Consider the following 24,604-nt stretch of genomic DNA (forward strand, 5'->3'; position numbering starts at 1 on the left):
AACAATTATCGAATCCTTGAAAAAGGTCCCAAATGAACCGAAACGTCGGATGAAGACAAAATAGTTTGTTTTTGCTTAAAAATTAGACTACAAAGCCTTACACCTAATCTAAAAATTGGAAACAGTCCACGCTAGTTTAAACGTTGTTGGATGATGGAAGTGGCGGAGGAAGAGGGGGCTCAGCAGCAGTAGTGTTTCAAACTAATATAACTGAAATATTGCTGAGTTAGTTTGTTGATGTGAATACATTTACCCAATCTCATATTCATAGTACAAAAGAAAAATAGTGGCATACTGTACCTCATCTACTCTCACGTTGATCAATACTAGTAAAGTCAATAATGATGTCGAAGTCCAGAATGCTCTTTTCCTTTGATGTGACCAAACTACTTTCAGAGATGAGAATTTGATGTGAAACTAATTTATGATTTCAACAAGAAATGCACAAGAAACCTCACAAAGAAACCCAATCTAACAAAATTATTTGTTTCGGTTGATCGAGCAGCATAAAAAAGATCATCCTTTCAAATCAAAATAGCAAATGTTTTTAAATAATTCACCTGTACATACCAACTATGTTACCATACCAAACTGTACTTTTGTTTATGTGTATAAACCCTACTCCTCCTCCCCTTCCGACCCTTTCGTCATTCAACTTCGTCTATTAAATTGAGCAAATGCTTTAGAATGAAACGTCTGGACGTACAAATTCGGTAAAATAAAAATAAATAAAATGTTATTCCACTATTAAATCTACCTATCACTTGTACACTGGCAGTGTTGCCAAAAAGTCTGAGATTTTGCACCTTTTTCAGGAACATTTTAGCACCATACTTTCTTCGGCAAAGTTATTAGGCATATTCTGGACTATGCTTAGGAGAACCTGGGGCTATTCAGACCTACCTAAGCAAATCGCCCTTTTAGGTGGATAGATGTAAAAGAATTTATCGGTCAATGATACTAATTATAAGTTTGAAAACTCAGCTACATTTTGGTGAAATAAAAGCTCATTTGAACCATTCCATGGCAGCGCTAGGCGACGATTTGCAAAACTCTAACTTTTTCCATCTTTTTAGAATGTAGGGGTAATTCGGACCTCCCTACGGAACAATTCGGACAGTCATTTTTTTTAGTTTTTTTTACAATGGAATTATGTTTATCTATGAAATATTAATTTAGAAAACTTCCTAAGAAGCAAAAAAAAATAATACATAAACTCAATGTGGTTAGTCACAGCTGTCGATTGGCGCATCATGTATTTTCTTTGCTGTGGCGTGTGCAATCGTGTGCGTAGCCACATGTCACTGAACGTTGGTTGATGGAATCGGGGGTCCGTATAGCCCCGTACGCTCATTTCGCACAAAAGTGGTGCGCGTCTTAAAAATATCTGTGCTTTCAGCCAAACAAAAATTGTTCCGTAAAATAGGAGCCTCAAGCTTTCCAAAACACTTACCTTATATTTTTTTCCACTTTTATTTGTTGTTATAATCACGCTTTTACCATTATAATGATTTTTGTTTTGAGGATAGCAAAAAAAAAATGAAACAGATTGTATCTTCTTTCTAAAAAAAAAACCGAAGAATTAGATTCTGCTGTCAAAATTAATGTTTTGGAATAGTGGTTCCACGAATATGTACGACAGTCAGAAAGTCTTGCGATTTTTGCGAAATCGAGGGGGACCGAATTACCGCCACGGTCTTAATAGCCCCGGGTCCCCCTATACATTATAGGTTGTATTCTTCAGGCAAATAAGGGGTCTGTAGAAAGGAAATTAAAAAAACACGTTTTCTCATACAAATTTCAAACGCAATGCGCTACGCCGAGTCATAACCAATCGACCCCAAATTTTGCACAGTTTTTCTTTTCTGCGCAAATCGCGGAATTTAAATGATGGTCATGTTCCTAATGCCCTTGCCTACTTAACCCCATCTTCGTAGCTTTCATAAAAAATGGCATAGCAAATCCACGTGAAATGCCTAGTGCATGTAAACTTGTGAATAGTGCTATTGACGCATATCTTTCATCCGACCTCACAACTCGTGATATTCGTGCTGTCACAGTTAATATGACTGTTGATGACATAAACGGGAAATACTATTGTTGGGCATATTTGCTGCATCATAAATTATAACATTCTGATGGTTTTAAAAGTGTTGTATCGTACTGTGGCGCTCGGAACCGAAACAGTTTTCATAGATGACGGAGATATCAAAAAGCGAAAAAATGTTATTGCTTAATACAGGCCATATTGCCATGATATTTAAAATATTTGGAAAAGGTACATGAAACGGTCTTACCGGTATCCACCATGCGAAGATCCTTTCTATATCCTATGTGCTGCCAAAAATACGTTCCATGCTACTTCCAAAAGTGTAATGGGCTGCACGTCACTTTCTCTCTCTGCAACTGAGTTTGATGACCGGAACGTACTTTTCACTTGACTTCGTGCAAATCGTACTTCGATGAAATCGGATTTGGAATTGTAGGTTCTATTATTTAATCGGGACAACCACAAATGGTCCAAAATATCGAAAATTCACAATTGAACGACGATTGAATTGATGGACTAGTTAAGGAGCACAAATTTACACATACTTAATGTAGAAAATCACCCAAAATTCGCACGATCTGGCAGAGAAGAGGTGTTAGATGTTACTCTCTACTCTGACGGTATTACGCATGAGCTAGTAAACTGGCACGTGGACGTCTGCCCAGAGTATGTGCATAAAGTTCTTTGTATACAATTAGTGCTCTGAGACGATCTTTCCTTAAAAGTCAAGTAAAAAGGGTATAGGTTGGTTCAGTCGCATTCGCACCTCTCGAAAACAGTAGAGAATGCCAGCGAAAAAATTCTCCAAGTTTGTGACAGATTCCACTTCTTCATATATCAACAATTTTCCATATAATCCATGCTAGTACGAGGTGCCAAATCGTGTAGGCGAATTTCCTTAAGTTCAAGGTCCACATACGCGGGGATCTTGGTGTTAACTTTTTCATATTCGACGACTTGTTGCATATTATTCTTCGCTACGTGGTTTTCTGCCTCGGCTAAGGAGTTGAACGTTATTAGTACTACTGGTCTCGTATGGTGCAGTTGTATGCGTGACACTTCTGTAAGAACAAGTTCCATTTTCACCTTGATCAACTGATCCGCGTCGCGCACTGTAGGTCTTAGACAGCTCTGTGAAAGGTTAATCGCGATTGTGGCTAAATTTATGTTGTAGTTCATTTACTAGTTTTGGTACCTAACAACATGATGTCAAGGAAATAAATTTTTCGCCATATGTAAATAAGTTATTCTACGCTGAACAACGAATTAAAAGCGGAAACAGCTTGCGTTGCCGCGACTTCGTATGGACCAACCGGTTCTGTCGTATTATCAAAGGATAATTAGTGGAAGCGCGGCAAGCAAGCATGGTAAACATTTATTCAGCCTATAACTTTGAATTCAAAACGATGACATATACATATTTACACATCATTCGATTGCAGTTAATTCAGGCTACAATATATGAGAGAAAATTTTCCAAATTAATGATTTTGTCTACAGTCCTACTCCTAGGTTCCTATTTCGTAATCTAAAAATGTAACTATTAAGAATTGAGACACGTACTTTTTCCTTGAAAACTTTTTTTACCAATTCATGTTTTGATACGGACCTCGTACAGCGGACACCTGAATAAGGTAGAAATTTTCAATCTCAAAATCACAAATCGATTACTCAACATTACCTTTCCAGCTTACGAAACAGGAAAACAGGTCGACTAGTATAGCCGGTAGAGAATATATCTTCCCACACAAAACCCATCGGTACGACGAGCTTCGGTTGGCAAAGCAACGACAAGAGCTAGTGTAAACTTTTTAATTGTGATGAATTATATGCAACGTACCCCTTCCCCCTTGGCACCGGTACCAGCGTCGGTTCACGACCTTCGGTTTTATTTTCCGATTCAACGAATCCCATTGGCGAATCCGGTTGAAAGCAGTGCATTGTACACAATGCTTCCATTTGTGTGACAGGTTAAATAATTAATCAGACTCTCGAATGGGCTGGGGGCGCATTCACGGGGTAAAGTTTCTGACTAGCCTGAATTGTGGGGAGGGGGCGTCGGTAATTTGGTTGGAAAACCTTAATGTCATATAACGCTTTAATTTTACTAATTTTCCCGCATCACTGGTTTTATTACCTGATATTACCGGACGACAGATCCCGGATTATTATTGGAAAAATCCCATTTGAGGACGTAAGTAAATGTTCAAGAGACAACCCTAGCTACAATCCCGGAATCGTCGACAATTGGTAGCGAAAGGTGAGATCGATTTTCCTGCAGCCACTATGACGACATTCTAACCCTCGCACATCGCAGTGCTCGTGTAAAGTTTTGCTCGCTTAGGTCAACCCAACGAGAAAAACAGAACGGTAGAAAGGAGATGAGCGATGGAAAATAATCAGGTTATTCTAAAAATTTAGTGTTATTGCGTACCACCGGTACACGGTACAGGCATATCAGCCGACTACAGGACCGAACCCGCTAGTCCGGTAGGTTGGCTCTTGAAACCAACGGTTTTTCCTATCATTCAACTGAGCTAGGGTTGTCGAGTTGATTCTTCTGGGGTTCTCTATTTGAATTGATTTTAAACCTTTTTTTTCCACAGTACAGAATTCGAATTCCCTTTTCACTAGCGGGCGCACTGTTTATATTTGCTAAGAGCTACGAACGAGTTCACCGGTTGATGGTAGTAAATCTATATTTACCTGATCTCAGCGTTGATTCCCGTATCCAAATCGATTGCCTGTAAACGTTCGACTTTGGTGCCTGTAAATTGATTAGAGAGTAAAAAGAGAGAAAATAGGTTAGGCACTGGTTTTACGACGGGGTGAATCTATATCGTCATTTATGTCCAATCCGGCACCGATTCCACAATCGACGATGGCTGGATCGAGCGATTGATAGATTTAGCATCCTCGAAGGCGAGAGGAAATTGGAGCCAGTAAGCACGAGAACGACGGTACATATTTAGGTTTCCATCTACACTAACTGCAAGGACAACAGGATACCGGAGGATGGGATGGATTGGGTTAGGACTGCTTGTTTCTATTTACTCACCACCCACTACCACCCGACACCCAGCAATTTTTGTTTTTAGTACTGCGCTGGTGGAGTTACTCGACGGTATAGTTTGCTACCCCAGAATGAAAAGGACGATAGCAAGTGTAGACTAATATAGTTATAAACGAGCAAACATAAATTTTTACGGGTTCGAACGAGCGCAATGCACTGCTTGGGCTGTAGAAGATTATCAATTTTGCACAGCGCCAAGAGCGGATCGGTCAAAAAGCGCTCCGGAACTAACGGAATAACTATTTAGAGACAGCCTATGAAACGGAATAAATTCAGTCTGATGGATTAGACAAACATTTTCAAATTTGTGATATGATGGATATGGAATTTGTTCATTGTTATTTAATTTAATGCAATTTCCGTTTAGTTGCTAGTGGGAATGCTTATTTAGCAGAAATAAAAAGGGGTATAAGATAGCTGACCAACTTCTTATTTTAGGTTTTTATCCGAACGAATGATCTTCTAATAGGAGTTAATTTTTTAGTTTAAGCAGCTTTAAAGTCGGTCTCCCTCTGTATCTTCTGTGGAATTGTATCGTCCCCCTGTATCTTCTTTAAAATTGTGAACTTTGCATTTCCGTTGCCGTCAGAGAACCAACCTGTCGCCATTCCTTCTCCGTTAGCCATAGGTTTCTCAAAAAACGAAGACAGTATGCCGTTCATCGCACCATAGCTGTACAGTTGGGAAATCGTTATATGTACCAATTGATGAAGCTGGTGTTCTCGGTGGACGCTCCCAGTACGACACGTTTTCTCTCTTCCTCAACACCTTTCGAAGACGAAACCTGTTGTCTGAGTCAATGCTCAAAGCTTGTAGATAGCAAACTTGAGCCCTCCCGCCAAAGGTAAACTACCAGTGTATATCTTCAGGGAAATTCCTTTCAAAACGAGATCAGCCGGTACGTGCTTTCACGCCAACGGGTACCGAGCCGCCTTATCTGTAGCCAGTTGCACCAGAGTTCTCGTTGCGAGAAACAGTGCGTAGTCGTCAAAAGATCAGGTGGACAATAGTGCGTAGGGTAAAGTGCGTCATAGAATAAATTGAAGGTTTTGACGGCACATATCTACCTGCCGGAACATTTTTTCTATGTCGGCAACTGGTATTACGGCGGGTATGATATCGTAAAATGATCGAACAAAGTTCCTCTTGAATCACGGGGCCAACACACAAACTGTTGTTCAAGGAATTGCCGGAGGCAGTTTTGGCCGAGGTATCAAATAACACCCGAACCTTGGTTGTGGTACTATCGTCTTTCTTAACTGAATGGTGTGTACCTCCTGGGAAACCAATTTCATATGTCCCAACAACTCATACTCTTGTATAAAGAATACATACTGCTTTCGCAGTCCTGCATCCCGAGTTAGCCACCCTCTCTAGCTGCAAGAATCTTCTATCTGCAATCTATCCAGACTCGCCAAACCTGGCTACCAAATCGTCATCCTTCAGGTAAGACACCGTATACCGACCTGAAGATTCTCTCTGAGTTGTGTGCATGAAATAATCCTCGTATCTTACCTCTTCCGAAGAGTACTTATTTCTCGAGCCAACTTCCTCGCATTCCCAGAACTTTCTCGAGCATATCGTCTAATGGACTCTTAAATGGACACTCACTGATTATCGTCCTGTAACCACCCATCCAAATACTGAGTCGGCCAATGATGGTTAGTTCTCGCCCAATCATACACGTCGCTCGCTCGAAAAGAATTCGAAAAATGATTCTACTCCTAGCGCTAAATTGACGCTTTTATTCTGTAGAATATTTGGATCAGCTAACTCTATCCCGCTTGGTACATACCATTTACTTGAATCTTTCGATTCTGTCCACGTTTGTGCTGCTATTTTGGGTTGCATCAACATTTCCGTAGGCTGTTTAAAATCCGTAACCCGGGAACGTACAAACGCTGATTTTTCCATGTACTCTACGTGGTGCCCTCGACGAAAAGAATTTCGGCAAAATGAGTTACTTCGTAGGCGGCATCGCTTTCCGAAACCGGCATTTTTTGGAACGATTGGCACTGGCAAAGCGAGTGGCTGTCCGAGCAAGTCACACACTTCCCAGACGTCGTGGTTGTTGAACCGTAGAATCGAAGGCTTTGACTGTGAGTGCCTTCTTTGGGTATTTTGATTGGGTTAGATCTTAGTAGTATTGTCCAAACCTGAACACAGTAGGTGTAATAGTAGCATATCCTTGTGGTCGGCTTGTTTCGGAGTGACCTGATCCACGGTCTTCACGATCCTCTCCAAGTTTCCAAGTAGGAGAAAAAATGGAGTAGGGCAGATTTACAGTAAATTCACCATTCGAGCTCCTTTATCCAGGCCAGCAAAGGATTATTCGTGCTTCATGGTACGTTTCAGACTGTTGTCGTAAACAATGCGCTCGACTATGTATAACTGCATAAATTTTATAACATCAATTATATATGCTACCTATTATATGTCAATAGATGTCACTCCTTATTGATAGATAGGCGAACATTGCTAGCTTAGAAGTCTATCGCTGAGGTATATCACTTTTTGATACTTTAAAAGCTGACAAAATACAGGAACGATGCATAATTGTCTATTTTGATTTACGCTGGTTCATACTATTATCAGATTTGGCCAGGCCAGGATCTTTTTGGTTTAGCAAGCACTCTGAAATTATGCAAACAAAGTCAGATTTATGTCACAACTGGGATTATGAACTAGGCCAGGGAACTACCACAAAGAGCGTCTCCAAAAACGTTGATTTACATGACTGTTCAGACATGACTGTGGTTCTTCGGCATTTGGGCCTGATTCGGCCGTACATAACACTTAGCCAATCTATACCAAGTAGAAATATGCCAATAAAGTTCAACTTTTAAAATATAAATCTTGATTTCGATTTCAACACGAAGATGTCTTTAAACGAATGTATTTCCCGAAAATTGATCTTTATTTTTAAACTGCGGGGCTTATAAAAGCGTTATACTTAACATATTGAACGTGACCAGTACCATGTTTCTGATGTGATGAAACTGGATAAAATGTAGTTTTGAAAATGCCACATTTAGTTTTACAATAAACATTTAACTGCGCTGACAGAGGGCTTTGCAATCAATCAATATTGCGTTGACAAATCCCCTTCAGATGGTTTAGAATCAGGATGAGCCCCGCGCTTCTTGCTGTAGAATAAGGAATAACGGTTTATTAGTTGGTAGAGTGTCTGTCGCCTTGATTCATTTTGATATGATTCGAAATCCTGAACGGAGTCAGTATGATTGAGTCAGAATCGATTGTTTCATTTGCATTGGAATTCATACTGACTCCATGCACAATTCCGAACCAGTTCCGGAATGGATTTAACTGGGTATCCTCATCGCGGATTCCAGTGTGTCCCTGCTTCCTGCGCGTTACCGGTACAGTGATTGGGTTATTGAATATAACGAAGAAGAACCATTGTTTTCGGCCAACATTCTGCTCAGCGAAAACGTCCATTTCTGTCTCAATGCATGGTTGCGTCAAAAATCAGAAATTCCGGCTAGTTCCTGCCTGTATCTTAGCAGAAACTAAAATTTTCACCTTTGGGTGAAAGATAGATTTTTACTCGATTTTTCCTCCTTAGAGAGGAATATAGCATAGAACAGCAGAATATAGCATAGCCAGAAACCAGCCACAATTCCGACTACCTTGGCTCGGTACCAATACAATAACAGGAATCGACCGAATTAACCCACATACGAACAGAGCTGAGGTTGACACATACATGTACAGCTACCGAAGTTCGCCATTCCATCCATTAGTATCTATGCGGTATTATGGGTTCAATACCGCAATGCGGAATTGCATGATCTATTACCAAAAGGATAATAGAACCTTACCCAAAAGTACTAAAAACTTTCCGGATATTGAGTGCAGATACCACTTGAAACACTTGAACGCGTCATAAAAAATTGGACCGCTCGAATGAACCACCTCAAGCGATGCTATGGTCAACATTTAAAAGAAATTGTGTTCAAACAATAAACGGCAAAGAATGTTCTTTCGAGTGATAATGAAGATATCGAGATTTAATTCATCTATTTTAAATTGTTTTACTAGTTGAAAAAACCTAAACATGAACCCTGCGTATTGTAGCTTATTGGATCAAGGTCATTGTGGAATAAAACAAACACGAGCAATCTTTAGTGGCTTCCTTGAGGAACATCTTAAATTATTTCTGTGTATGATGGTGATGTTTTCTGTTTTTTTTCCGGTGAAAAACGGGTAGGCTTACGGTTAGCCTCGAAATAATTTATCAAACAACCTTTACAATATTCCTGTTACTATAGGGAAGTAAAGAGGGTTGGCGGGCCTATAAACAGAGACATTTACGTGTATCCCCTAGGGAAAAAATCCCTTCAAGGGAAGCGACTTGGGCTGGAATTCCACATTCTCTCGGCCAGTTGCGCATCTAAGTCAAATCTAATACCGATACTTAACCGTCGAGACGCATTTCTCACCACCCCACCCCAGCATATCGCAAGCAATGAAGTTGTTTTTTCACTACTTCCAGCCCAATGAATTCAAAACTGATTGAATTTAGTGACTGATGGTTGATTGGACGAATGTAATAAACAGAAATCGTAATTTGTTATTCTCAGTTAAACCAGCTATTTATAAGCGTTTGTGGAATTTGAGATGGAAGCTGAACCAATTAGGTGTCCCACAAAGCATTAACAGAGCAGAGAGAACTCCAAGAATAACTAACTAACTGGCTAATCGACTAATCGTTTAAATTCCCTTAAATGAAACCCGCCCCGACCTGGTGCAAATCACAAATTCCAGTTAATTGCATTCAAATTTACGGATGGGAAGCACCTGGGTAATGACTCTGTCAGCAGACTAGTACGCCATCCTACAACCCCTTTCAGTTGCCTGCTTCAGTAGATCTTATCGAAGCGGGATGGTCCTGTATAGAATTGTACTTTGCTGTGCATTATCAAGATTGCATTTCATTCATATTCTGGGTATTTTACATAGGAAGCCTGCACACCACCACCACTATAATCATTATCGTCGTCCTTCTTGTCGTTGATGGCAACGGCAACGGCGATAACAACGTCGACGTTGTCCAGGTCCAGGTCATTATTATTAATAACAATATTTTACTTACCAATCGGGAAATTCTCCTCGATCGACGCCAGATTGTGTTCCCGGGCGAACTGCGGTGCATGGTTGTTCACGTCTCGGATGGTGATGTTAACGTTACACAGTGTCGTAAAGAGGCCATCGCTTGCCTGGGAAATGTGGAGCAGAATTGATCACACGATAAACGACAAAGTGGGAAGGTGGAATCTGTAAGATGATTTACAGTGGGCCTCGAATGGGAGGTGTGCAATGGATGAGGAAAAGACGACAAATATGTTCCTTTTGCAATGTCGGTCGCGGAAAATGAATCCTTTTTTCTAATCGAAATGATTGAGATGATTTTTTTAACTCGTTACGCTATTTTTTGAGAAAATGATAGCTCTGGCAATTTTATTAAATTGCGAACGAATGGAAAAGAAAACGCCCCTCCCGAAACTCACCTCAACAGCAAAATACACATTTTCCGACCTCAAATGGTTCACATCCAGAACGGTGCTCTTGGAGATGGTCAACTGGCCGGTTCGTTTGTCGATTTCGAAATGGTGCGTAACCGCTTCATTGCCAATTATTCTGCGTGAATAGAAGATAAAACAAAACACCGTCACATAGTGTGCATAATAAAACAGCCAAGTGCTGGTCTAAAATAAAGCGACGGGGCGAAAGCGACTATACGCAGATCAAAGAGAATATGGTCGCTTTGCAGCCCCACCGTCGTGGCAGTCAATTTAGAGCAAATACCGATAGTTGATTTCCGAAACGACGTCCGGATCACGCGCTTTGATGACAAGCGGGGGTTCGAACAAGGTGGCCCCCTCGTCCACCGAAGCCCGGTACAGTGGACTCTCGCACACCGGTGGGGAATCATTGGCATCCAGCAGAGTAATCCGAAGCGAAACAACCGATGTTTGCCCGCGGCCTTCATCGTCGGTAGCTTTGTACGACAAATAATACACGGATTGATTTTCGTAATCCAAACAGGGTGCTTTCCCGGGACCGGCTTCAGAATGGGGCAGGATTCCGTTGGACTGTACGGTGAAGGTAGGTACGGGTGTGTTGTCTTCCCTTGATTTACTACCGTCGGTGTACCAGTTTGTTGTTGTTTCACTCTCTTCCGAGCTAGAAATTTCCCAACTGGAAACCGTCGGAGGAGCGATAACGTTTACGTCTTTAAACTCATTGGATTCACCGCCGTTGAAAATCCTGTACGCCATGTATTCATCCTCACGATCTAGCAACCCAGATCGCCCGTCCGTGGAAACATTAAACTGGTTCATTGCCGGATAATCCATAGTTAATTCCGCTGAGCTAGGCAGCTGCCTTTTCCGCCTGCTCTGAGAACTTTCCGTTGCAGGACAATCAGCGACAGTTATAGCACCTGTTATTGGATCTACGTGGAACAATTCAGCACCAGTTCCCGACAGCGAGTACCGTATACCCTGATCTCCAAAATGACCCGAGTCTAGATCTCTAGCAATTATCGTCGTTATCAAATGGCCTGGATTGGCGCTTTCCGAAACAGTCGTTGAGTATGAGTCCTGTTCGAAAATTGGCCTATTGTCATTTGAGTCTGTGATGGACACTGTCAGTGTTGCCGTTGACGAAAGCTTTGGATTAGTTTTCGTTTCCTCGGCAATGACCAGCACAATAAACTTTCTCTGATTTGGATTTTCGTAATCCAACGAGCCATTCGCCACTCGAATGCTAATTTGAGAAGAACCCATCACCAGCTTTGGTTCAACATCAAAAACCTCGGAAACGTCATTTAATCGTAGAGAAAACACGGCATTCTCGCCCACATCCGGATCGTGAACACTCATTTCGATCGGCAGTGGGGTTCCCGGTGCTGTGTTTTCCGACATCGACACAAAATATTCCTTCTTATTGAACATCGGAGGCGAATCGTTAACGTCCCGAATCGTAATCGACGCCTGTGTGCTGGCCACTGTTAGATTATCATTTCCCGGGATTCCGTCTATTAATTCGCGAGCTTTGACCGTCAAAATTATTAATCCAGTGTCATCCGGTAGCGCCTCTTTATCCAACGGTTTCGCCGTGCGAAGTTCCCCCGTTTGACGATCGAGCAGGAAGTAATCCATTGGATCTGTAAAAACGACGGTTAACAGTTTATCTATTAAATCACACAGATATAACTTACTAGTAACTAATTCGTAGACAATTTTCCTCGGCTGACCTCGATCACCGTCTCTAGCATGGATGGTCATCACCAGCGTCCCGATCGGGCTATCTTCATTGATGACTGCGGCTAGCGACCCCTGAAACACCGGTGGACTATTCTGCACGTCTTTCACATGAATCTCCAACCCGGCGGACGCGTTGAACATTCCATCGGTGGCTTCCAGCAAAATTTGATAGATCATCCGCTCGTTGTAGTCCAACCGCCCATTCAGCACGACCACAGCGGTCAGTTTGTCCTGCCTGCTTTCCGTAATTTCGACGGAGAACTTCTCGCAGGCATCCGGATTCTGCGGCTGGGGAATGCAAGTCACGTCCAGATTCTCGCCGACCGTGTCCTTGTCCATCACGAGAATCGCACCGAAGACGGTGGTACCGGGCAGAGCATTCTCCAGCACTTCCGTTTCGTAGGGAACCTGCGGGAGATAGGTGGGAGCTTAGTTACTCGGATGCTGTTTATAGTCACGATTGTGTTTATACGAGGGAAGGGGGCACAAATGAAAAGCAATTGGCTGCCACGTCCCGTTCTACTCTTAACAAGATAGTTTTTGTTTTCGTCTCAGAGTTAAGCGGTCCACTCTAAATCAGTCAACAAACGCGCTTTTAAGGGTTATTGCTTCATCCGGACTTAACTGTTAAACCAGGTTTACCAGTGCGTTAAACTTGGTTTAAAAATTAGGTACGGGGAAGTTGCGGCCATAAATAAATTTGTTAAAATATATTCACTTTTTTTCATTGAAGTTTGCCGCGTTTAAGAACTACATCATATTGCTTGGAGAACATAACCTACACATCCCAATTATTTTTTTTGGTTAATCAAGCACCTAAAATCAACTATATATATATATATATATATATATATATATATATATATATATATATATATATATATATATATATATATATATATATATATATATATATATATATATATATATATATATATATATATATATATATATATATATATATATATATATATATATATATATATATATATATATATATATATATATATATATATATATATATATATATATATATATATATATATATATATATATATATATATATATATATATATATATATATATATATATATATATATATATATATATATATATATATATATATATATAAATGCTTGATATTATTTGAACATATAATGTTTGATACTGTCAAACTGTCACACGCAGTATGTATATATATGGCTGTCAAAAGACTGGGCATATCTCCTCAAAGTGAATTTTGACGGTTGGCTTTAAGCTAGCTCAGAAATAAATGTCTCCGAAACAACGCACTTGGTAACCGCTTTTCCGTTCTTCCCTGTCACCAGTGAAATGCGACTGAGTTTGACAAGCCTCCCACTAATAGTACCAATCCTGTTAACTCCATCCCAGAAGCATCTGTCCAGGAAATTACATCATTTGAATAACAATTAGGAGTGAGCAAATTAAACGGCACTTGGAAATAATTTGGTCATACACACACACCCTAACCCACGAAGTCTCGTACAAACCCGCAGCGGATTCATCATGGCAAAACGAAAATTGAAAAACTGCTTCCTGCCAACAGCACTCCTACCCGAGTTATCTGGGTTACCCGAACGGTGGCGGCGGCGGCGGTGTTTGATGAACAACTCAGCGGGAGGTCAAACCGGATGCCAAAAGCTCATTCCCGGTTTGCAACAGTGCGTGGGTGGGATCCACTCGCTTTGGGGCGTTTCAGAACCGGTTGTAATTAGTGTCTAGCGGCGGAAGTTGGGTTGATTTTAATTGTTACCTCGAATGTACTGGGCCGGAAGATTGACGAACGACATAATTGATTGCGACAAAATAGCTACACGCGAGCACACGTATCAAATATAATCGTCAGTCACATCGTTGTTCCCTTCCCTCAGACCCGCCGCTGGCAACTTACGTTTTGAAATTCCGGCGGATTGTCATTCTCGTCCAGGACGATTATCGTGATCGGCACGTTTACAATATTGTCGTTCTCGGAATCGATTCCGGTGGAGCTGACGCGATCCTTGATGGATACCGAAAAGGATAGAGTGTCCTGAGCCTGAAAAATATATGAAAATATTAGTTAGTTTTTACACGTAAATGTCTTTCGAATCAGTGAATGGATGTTTTTTGTACCATCCGACAAAATATGCAAAACGTAAGTTCGACTCTTCAAAAATTTGTCATATTCATTCATATTTCATGAAACATTGTAGTAAATGATTCACGTTAGAAATGTCCCCGAAAATATCCATTTATCATTTACCGTAGGAAGAGGAAGAAGAGAAAAATACGGACATGATTTCATCCCGCTGCCGGTGACAGATTAGTTGTCGAGCTGTTCGTTCCATGCGGTGACAGCTGGATAGATCTGTTTGGGGAAAGCAAGTCCGATAGCGGATAGAATATAGACCAAACACACATTTGAATTTCGATCTGAACGACTGAAATTGATCTCGAACGGTGATAGCTATGTAGATGACACGATGGAATGCAGTCGGTTCCGGAGCGGCATCAAAGCGGTCCTGTCGTATAGCCATCCCCCAGGTCTGCATAATCCTATCAGCCAGACGTAGAGAGAAGCTACGAGTATCCGGTTTATCTGGTTTTGCAGAGGCAAATGCCGGGGAACAGTGCGGGTAGCAATTTTTCATTTCCATAATCCTATTGTAGAACTGGGGTTCAAATTGTTTCTCAACTTTCTAGGTTCATGATCCCATATAAACCAAATTTAGATAAGTTTCATAGAACCATTTATGTATCTACATTATGAATTTGATCTTAATTTATTAACTAATTGCAGAAGTTACAAAAAATATTCAATACAGAAGAGGAACATATGTAGTGCAAAACTATTATCTTTCAACTCACGTCATGGTAGTTCCTGGTTCGGAAATCATTTGTCCTTCACTGTTACCGGTGCAGTTGATTCATGAGAGAAAAAAATTCGAAACGGATCAAATTTACGTTTCTATTCGTACTTCAAAATACAATCCTGCCTCCATCATATTCATCACTACGTCTATCGGGAAGTGCTACAAATGGCGGCTACGAAGTTTATTCGCAGTGAATCCTTTGCAGGAGAGCAAACGTTTACAGTCTGATACATAGTGGGAAAAAATTGTGTACACCTAAATCACGTGTGTTTATCAGGAAGCGCCCCTGTGGAGTTGTTTCGTTCAAATAAATGCAGGTTGAACGCAGTCAATCTGGACCATTTCCGACGCAGAAATTGACTTGGTAACACCAGTACAATTCTTTTGATAGTATTCCTGAATGTAGACAGTTTTTAGAGTCAATCAAAGCGCACCATTTGTGGCTTGACCTTGACACTGAGACAGGCTACAACCGCAGGCATTTCGGTAGAAGTTTAGGTTAACGGGGTTTCATCTCAAGCGAAAATCACAGCAGTCTGCTTCCAACCACCAAATACAACGGTCACGAAAAGTTCACAAAGCCAAAGGAGGAAAATATACAGGTCACCATCCGTGTCAAATACAGATGGCAGATGTATGAGCTTCACGATTTATCAATATGACTACATTTTGACACACAACAAAACCAGTAAACAGATAAGAAACGGACTGGTTACATTTGAAGAAATAGAAATTTCTTAAAGAGAAAGAAACCATCTCGGGGAGATACTTCATAAAATCGAGAATTGTACTCAATGTCCTCCATTTGCGACAGTAACTAGAAAAATTTACATACTGGGAGGTTTGATGATGTAAGGCATAATTTTATTACATTACAAATGAAATTTTGAAAATTTCTTGCTTTAACGCTCTCATGGTCATACAGAGCAACAGGGAGTATCAGCGTATGGTAGAGAGTAAGTTTTGTAAACACCTTTAAAGTACGGGACTTTAGAGGACTACGCAAATCATAAAAAGTGCTATTCGCCCTAATATGTCTTTTTACGTTTCGGTTTACATCGTTATATAATGTCACTAACATGTGTTCGGAAACTAAATTCCAATGTACACAATGTGAAAACAAAACATCGACTTGAAAATTTCTCTTGAAATACCATTTTATTTATAAACCAATCAGTTAGGAGAGATGGCGTTTGGTCACGTGTTTCTTACAATAATATTTTATTGCGTCTATCATCTACGTTTCGAAGGTGATGTCATCATCTTCAGGGCAAAAACATAAACAATATTATCTTTGTCAAGTTGGTTCGAACATTTGAACAGACATGTTCCAAAAAACTTGACAAAGATAATATTGTTAGTGTTTTTTGCCCTGAAGGTGAAGGAACCTTCGAAACGTAGGTGATAGACACAATTAAATATTATTGTAAGAAACCCGTGACCAAACGCTATCTCTCCTTACTGAAAACAAAGTGGTCGTTCATCTTTTTTATAAACCAATCGTTTTTTTTCGTATGCCAGATTGCAACATCCGGTCAAATTATGATTTCTTTGCGAGCGTGGTATTCTGGATGAATTGCTTTAATTTCGGCAAGCATTAACGGCTATAAACATCTGCCTCGACCGCTTTAGCTTTGTTTGGGCGAACCAAAGGCATTGAAACACACTTCTCAGGAATGTCTATCCACACCAATTAACAATTTCTATTTGCATTTTAACATTGTCAGATGTTGCGTCAATGTTGTCAGTATAATCGCCATCGTTTCCACTTAATTTATGGTGCGATATTGTAAACTACGATTCATCGTCCAAAATGATGAATTTTTCATTCGCAAAGTGTTTACGGTGAAGTGGACGTCAGCAAATCGGTATTCATCGAATTGTTTCGCTGTATATTTTGGAGCTCGCTTTCGGTTATTATTATTTACGTTATTTTTCTTTTAAATATAGTTGACAGTCGAGTTCAAAGTACCAAATTTTCGTAATAAATGTGTGTTGACAGGCTGGAAATTGTTTTTAACACTTGATCGAATATTTTTCTTCATTCTGACCATTAAATTTAGTAGACAAATAAAAATCTTTTTATTTTCCGGTTTTAGCAATCACGAGAATCCTTCAAAATATTAAAAATAATTGCAAGCAAGATATTTTTATTCATTGTACGATCGAATCCATTGCACGATCGAATGAAGAAACGGTCTACATGTTTTTAAAAAATGTGGTTTGGCAGGCAATTTGTAGTTGTAGTGACATATTAAATCACGCTTTGGGTAATTTTCTGAGTGGTGGCTGAGTGGCATTTCGACACAAGGTTAGTCTTCAACCGCTGTGCTTCCTTCTAAATGGCATTCTGATTTTCTTTGTGCATGACCACTGAAAAGAATCGTCGGATCGGGAGGAAGATATTGTTGGTTATTAGCTTCGGAAAGGTAGGCATTGCACACTTTGTTGAGCATGGTAATTTCTCGCACAGCCGATTAATCAGTAAATATTTATACTGATATCTCGGAAAAGTGTAATTTGTTTGCCGATTTTCAGCCAAATGTTTCCCGCATTTCAGCAAACAATTGGAGCTTTTACTGAGATCTAAGCGAAAAATGAATTTGCCGAGTACTCGGCTGTTCAAATCTCGTCAAAAGTTGCAAAAAATGCTGAGATTCGGCTGAAAAAATTAAGTGGGTGGTAAATGCGATCAAGAAAAACGAGCCTGAGATCCATCGAAAATAGTAGACGTATGTGTGTTTCGCTCTAAGTTGTACCAACGAGCAAAAAAACTTGTGGAAACGTGTGCGCAGAAGTTGTGCGATGTAATGCTGAAAAAATTCGATTTCCCGATGATGGCCGGTGAAACGATCAAATACCGCGACACGAATTGTATACTTCATTACTCAAGAGAACATGCTGTTGAATATTTTAAACAAGAAAATATCAAAGGTTTTGCAGAAACTTCTCATATGGCAAGCAATATGGGATTACTGTTTTCGAAGCAATATGCTCTTCACAACCGGTACAATAGGTACACAAATTTCAGAGTTTAACTAAACATCCTTTGCCGCTTATTCGGATCCATCAGGGTTCGTTTATTTTCTAGGTTATATTAGCCTTATTTTATTCTGCAGCGAAGACCTACCCCCTTTCCCATCAAACTGGAGCCGCACCTATGACGAACACGTCGTTTTCATCCTGATGATGTTACTCGATATGCGTAGCATCTAGTTTTAAAACTTTCCCCGGTGAGAAGTAACATCCTCCCTGTTGTTCAATAAGGGGAAAACAAAACATGCATGCAAAACGCGGAACTTGTTGGGAGTAAATTGTTTCCTAACCACAATATACGAGCTGAAACGGTACTTATTTTGTTTGAGGGAAGCGAAGCAATATGTTTCAATTTCAATTAGTTACTTAGTTACAATCATTCGATGTATCCAATTATGAACTTTTGCGCAAAAGCTCAGTTTTTTTGGGTATATTCTAGAGCGTTTTTTCATTACATCATATCTAACAGAAACGTCAAACGGAGAAAATCGCGTGCAAAAATGTCATTGCAACTTTCAAATTTATTCAACAATTAAAGCACACAGAAGGCTATTAATTCTACTATCACCTCTGCATTTACTCATTGCAGGATCGTATAACCATATTACATGTTTTTCGCGAAGATAATAGAGAGATAATTGATAACTATTATTTTATTGCATTTAGCCGATCACTTTTGCTATTATGCTCTTTTACATATGTGGTCTTGGCAACTCCATTTGTAGATGACACATTTTACTGTGACGTTTAGAGAGACGGGCTTGTAGTTGTGATATATTTCATGTGCTGTATTGCAACCGAGAGTGTAGATATGAGGTTTGGCATTGGAAAAACATACTAACTATAGTCGACTTGGAGAAACATCACAACGCAAAATATCACATCTACAAAATATTAGCGTCTGGCTTTGGTATACTATATGTGACATTTTGACTTAAGATTAAATTAACATGTAAAGAGTTATTATTTTTCTCTATTATTTGTGGACGATAAATAGTCAATGCTTGGCTTTTATTTGGCATAATTAACTCAGTTTGTTTACATTTGTTAGATATTACGTTTTGAATAAACGGTATAGTATTGTGTTATCGTATTCATAGTCAATTTTTTGCATTTATTATTTTTCAGAATTCATTGCACTCTCGTCGCCTCTTAGCTAAGAACTTGCCCGTCTTGACTGGCTAGTTATTGTATAGTCATTTTCATTGTTGCTAGTTTTACTGTTTTTGACTTCGCAAGTCTACTACTAAATCCACTGTGCTACAGATGAACACGAATAAGCGACGAATTCACATTTGGTTATAGTGGTCAGCAGCATTTCAAAAATTTCACAGTAAAAATCTTGTAAAATAGTATCAATCATGTTATGAAAGAGGTTTCAGCTATCATATCAAATTTTTCAGCGCAGCATTTTTTGAGTTCCATCTGTTGTGCTAAATAATTTGAACCACTATTGCACATCCATGTTCGAACAAATACTTGTGTAAACATTAGAACGAATATCCGCTAAAATACTAGCGCCGCCAGAGCAGCCTATTCTAACTAGATAACTGTATCAGCCATTTTAAAATCTCCATGTGATCACTTGTCAATTCAGTCACCTTCACATACTAAACGGTGACTGTAACGTACCTGGTGGTGATATCTCAATTCCCTTTGGACAGGCTTTTTTTTACACAAGCTAAAAGCTCAAGATGGATGTCTGTTCTTTGTGATTCCGTCGTTATTTTCCAAGTCACCGCAAAAAATTAGCTCATTGCTATTTTACATATATTATCGATGTAGTATTATTTTGGTTAATATCCTTCTTCACATTTCTTCAATTACAAATCCAAGCTACTTTTGCTAATACCTAAATAGCAATCCAATAATATTCCAGTACAGTGAAGTTCTAATTACCTAAAAAACTCATCACATCTTCATTGAAATAACTGTCCCAAATACTCCACTACTACATCGAAGTAGGCTTTTGACATCAACCACTCTAAGAGGCAAATTACGGTGCATAACTCGAGACTCATTGTTAGCTGATGATCCTCCACTAAGTAGGAACCATCATGAGACGAATGTACCTACTCCTGCGAGCATATGTAGTTGAACCGAGAAGATATTAAACAGACAACACACACACACACACACATTCGCGCACACCCTACCAAACATACGCTAGGGACCGGTGTCATGCAGTCGGAAAATGCGGGTAGATTAGGATCATCATCAGGCTATAATGCCGGGAATGCCACCGCCGGTTTCCTAACAGCACTGTGGTGGCTGGCATGGCGGTCGTAGTTTCGCTGTAATACACCGAAGGAGGCATTATCATGAAGGCGTTCCATGTCATTGGACCCTCATAATTCCTTCTGTCGTGGGGCGGATCACACACGCTCGCACATCTCTATGTCCTCCTTGTACTGAAGTTTCGCCGAGCTGATTAAGATTTCCCCGCTGCCGGAATCGCGTTGGTAGTACAGTGTGGTGCGGTAAGAATCGGTAAAAATGCATTGTTTGTTTTATCGTTACAGCGAACCTAGCGGTCGGTTCGGGAGGTGTTTGACAGTGCTTGCTTGTGGTACAGAGACCAGACGATATTTTAATTTGTGTAAAAAATAAAGGTCTTTTCAAAGGTAATTGAGATATCATTACCAGGTCCGCTACTGTCGCTATTTCGTTTAATAGGTGAGTGTAACTGAATGGACAGCTGATGTGACAAAGATTTCAAAATGGCCGACATAGTTATGCCTCTAGGTGGGATAGGCGGGTATAATTGGGCTAGTGTTTTAATGGATATTTGTTCAAATGTTTACACAAGTATTATAAATTAGTTTGAACATTAATGTCTGTTTTCTGCGTGCTCTTCCTGTGGAGCTGAAGGTTCGTCGATTCAGACAATTTTTAAGAAGTATTCGATGCATTCACACATTTCTGTTAACGAAAATGCTTAACACAGACTATTCAGAGTAACCCCTCTAGAAAAAATAGCAATCAGCTTCAGTTGTGTTGAGATACGTTTTGAACAATCGAAGTTAATCGGGATCGTTCGAATCGGCATGTTGATTGGTATCTGTATGTGTGAAAATTAAAATAATGTTCGCGCCTGTAAGTAATCAAATCAGGAGTTTATAAGTGCTATGACAAGGTTGTGAAATAAGTTTTAGGACCGTCAAAACGTACAAGAAGATAGATTCTAGGTAAGTCTATGGACAAAAAAACACATCTGACCAGTGCACTAGGAGAAATTTTAGACAAATTCAAGTTTAATTTGCCTGGAAATCTGGCAAGCAATTTGATGTTACGGGCGTGAAATCGAAGATGAGCAGGGAAAATCGTTTAGTGAACCTTAAGTTACTTACTTTACTATACTTTTAAGTTCGTACTTTAAAGTGAAAAATTGTAGATTACCACCGTTTTGACACTTTGGTCGAAGTTCAGAAAAAAAAAATCTTATCATCAAGTACGGGTATATGAAAATAGTTGAAAATAGTTTTATATAAACAGCATAAAAAGTGACTACTACTGACATCCTAACACGTTTCATCTATTTCGAAATACATTAGATCCGTAACCAACTATTCCGACTCTAACTGTACCACAGTTTAGAAGGATGTCTATGTGTGTTTGCAGCTTGTATGGACGCAGCATCGAATACTTAGATTCAATTGTTTCTCCCTAGTAAAGACAAAGTTGATTTCACCACTCAGGAGGAAGCTCTCAAAAGCTCTAAGATTTCCTACAGATTGACATGGATCCTACGGTAAGACGAGTTGGAATGTGATTTGTCATAGCTATACAAAATTTTCGAAGTGTGTGAGGCTCCTTCTAATCGCTTCTCTGGATGATCGGTGGTCACCTAGGAGTTATTTTTACTCTTTCACTCGATTAATGTTGTCGTTTTTTTGTGACGCACTAAATACCATTCTATGTGTCCCTCAAAAGAGTAAAACCATTTTAGTAAGTTTATTATTTGCTTGTGCGCACATGCAAACAACTGGCCCCAAGCATGAAAGTGCTTTTTGGTGATGAAATTACGATGAAATAGAAGCATGGTTCGACTAGTTAGTCTTGATTTTGACCCATCGTTTCATTGAATTGGGGTTTCTTGTGCCTTTAGAGCTTAGCTTTATCAACTTTGGATTCACAAGTTTTTCGATGTTGATACCTTTGGAGCATGGATTTCTGGCCATTGACTAATTTGGACATTTTTAGTTGTTCTCATTCTGAAACTTTGGATCTGTCCATGTTTGGAACTTTGGTGCTTGTTATTTTTGGATCCATGAAGGTTTGAATGTTCAAATCTTTGGAGTGAATTTTTGAACCATGCTATCATTCGATTGAGTTTTTGTGTCTTTTAAGGTTTGGATTTTGAAATCCAATCTTTGGGTTGTTGGATTTATTTGATATTTCGGTGCACTAAGATATTTGTGATCTTCGATCTCTAAATCTTTAAATCATTCTATACCTTTTTCGAGCTCGATGTATTAGAATCATTGGATTTACTAAATTGAAGGAATATTTGAATCCTGGGACCATTGGATTTTTAAAACTTTGGATCTTTGAATTGGGTTTTAGGATTTTTAAGAATTTATTTCTTGGTTTATTTTTTGGCTGTTGAGGTCTTTGAATCTTATTTTTTATTTTTGCTCCTTTGGACGTCTAGATGTTTGGATCTTTGTATTTTGAACCTCAGATATTGTAATCTGTGGATCTACGGAGCTTGTTAGTATTGGATAAATTATTGATTGAATATTAAAATCTTAGTCGGATTAGAAGTATCGTTGAATTTTATAACCTTTGATTCAATGCGTTTGGATTTTGTATTTTTAAACTTAGGGATTAAAAGATCTTGATTCCTTGTATCTAGAAAGCTTTGAAGTCTGATTCTGATCATTCGATTGCCTTTTGAATATTTAGATCCTTGAGCATTGGGACCATTGAATATTCCAACGTTTAAATCATTTATTTGGGTTTTTGTAGCTTGGGATTTCTAGATCTTTGGATTGTTCTATTCGATTCTTTTGGATCTTTGAATCTCTAGATCCATCCAATTGAATCTCTAGACCCATCCATTGCTTGAATCTTTGGATTGTTGAACAATATTTTCGCATATTTTGGTCATTCATATTCTGTATTATTGGATTCAATTATTGGTTTTTGGGAATTAGACATTTGTAAACCTTTTCATTTTGGTTCCACTTTTGTCGCTGGTAATATCGATTCTTTCAGAACATTGGATCTTTGGATATCTAAATCAATGCATCTTGAATCTTCCTTTTGTGAATTACTGCTATTTTTGAATATTTTTTTATCTACGCATGTTTGAAATTGGTTCTACCCATAAAACACCATCACTATGGTCCAGTAGGATCCAATATCAAAAACCATATTGGTATTTAAAGTGTTTCGATGATTGTGAAATTTGGTAGGTACCATATTTATGGTCTTATCTTATAACCGATGAGAATTTGCTCGGATAAATCTTACGATCTTAGGATGATTGGATTGTATTCTCTTGCTTCATTTTTCCTTAGAACATTTATTGAACTTTCGTTGACTAATAAAAGTTTCGGAGGCATTTCTTCTCATAGTGACTTTTGGTAATTGTTTTTTACCCCCTAGATTTCAGCTAGTTGATATTTGGACCATTGTATATTTTAGAACTTTGACCTATTGAATTGGTTTAGTATCCTTCGATCTTCTGATCTTTATATCTTGCAATGCTCAAATAGGTCCTTATCTCTGAATAATTCAATTTGAATTGAGTAATGGGATCTTAAGAATTTTAGAAATATGTCTTCTTATCCTTCAAATTGGACCATTTTCGAATGTTTGAATCCCCATCTTTTTACCGCCAAGAAGAGGAAAGTGAGGACTTTTTTCCCAGACATTCGCAGCGGTATTCACGTGATGAGAATACAGTTGAAACACCTCATTCCTTTCTTTGTGACCCTGGAACCTGAAACTGGCTATTCACAGACCACGCTGTGTATTTATAAAATCAATTTCCCACGCGGCAGTACTGCAAACAATCAGTAAACAACGGAAAACCCTGCGCGGATGCACCCAAGACCAAAAGATTTATCACAACAAAAACAAAAACTTCAACACAAACGGTTGTCTAACCAATTACACCAGCTAAATCATCAGTAACACCGTCCTCCAGACGATTAGAAAAAGCTACCAGCCCCACCAATGAGAAGCCGGGAAGCAAGGGAAATAGTTACACGACTGTAATCCGCAAACGAAAGAAACACATAAAAGTAGTCGGCAGTATTCAAGACACCAG

At 39.2% G+C, this 24,604-nt stretch overlaps 1 protein-coding gene across 1 annotated transcript in view; it reads right to left on the reverse strand.

Moving 5' to 3' along the window:
• Positions 1-4,734: 4,734 nt before the first annotated feature.
• Positions 4,735-24,604, reverse strand: part of LOC131677078 (cadherin-87A-like) — a 31,393-nt gene continuing 11,523 nt past the window's right edge. Inside the window, exons 2-7 of the mRNA XM_058956654.1 lie at positions 14,328-14,471; positions 12,370-12,823; positions 10,953-12,315; positions 10,655-10,784; positions 10,240-10,363; positions 4,735-4,817 (exon numbers count right to left, since the gene is read on the reverse strand). Coding sequence (XP_058812637.1) covers positions 4,753-4,817; positions 10,240-10,363; positions 10,655-10,784; positions 10,953-12,315; positions 12,370-12,823; positions 14,328-14,471 — 2,280 coding nt within the window. The 3' untranslated portion in view covers positions 4,735-4,752. The remainder of the gene's footprint in view (positions 4,818-10,239; positions 10,364-10,654; positions 10,785-10,952; positions 12,316-12,369; positions 12,824-14,327; positions 14,472-24,604) is intronic.

Source organism: Topomyia yanbarensis, chromosome 1, assembly GCF_030247195.1.
Source record: "Topomyia yanbarensis strain Yona2022 chromosome 1, ASM3024719v1, whole genome shotgun sequence".
NCBI classification, from domain to species: Eukaryota; Metazoa; Arthropoda; class Insecta; order Diptera; family Culicidae; genus Topomyia; species Topomyia yanbarensis.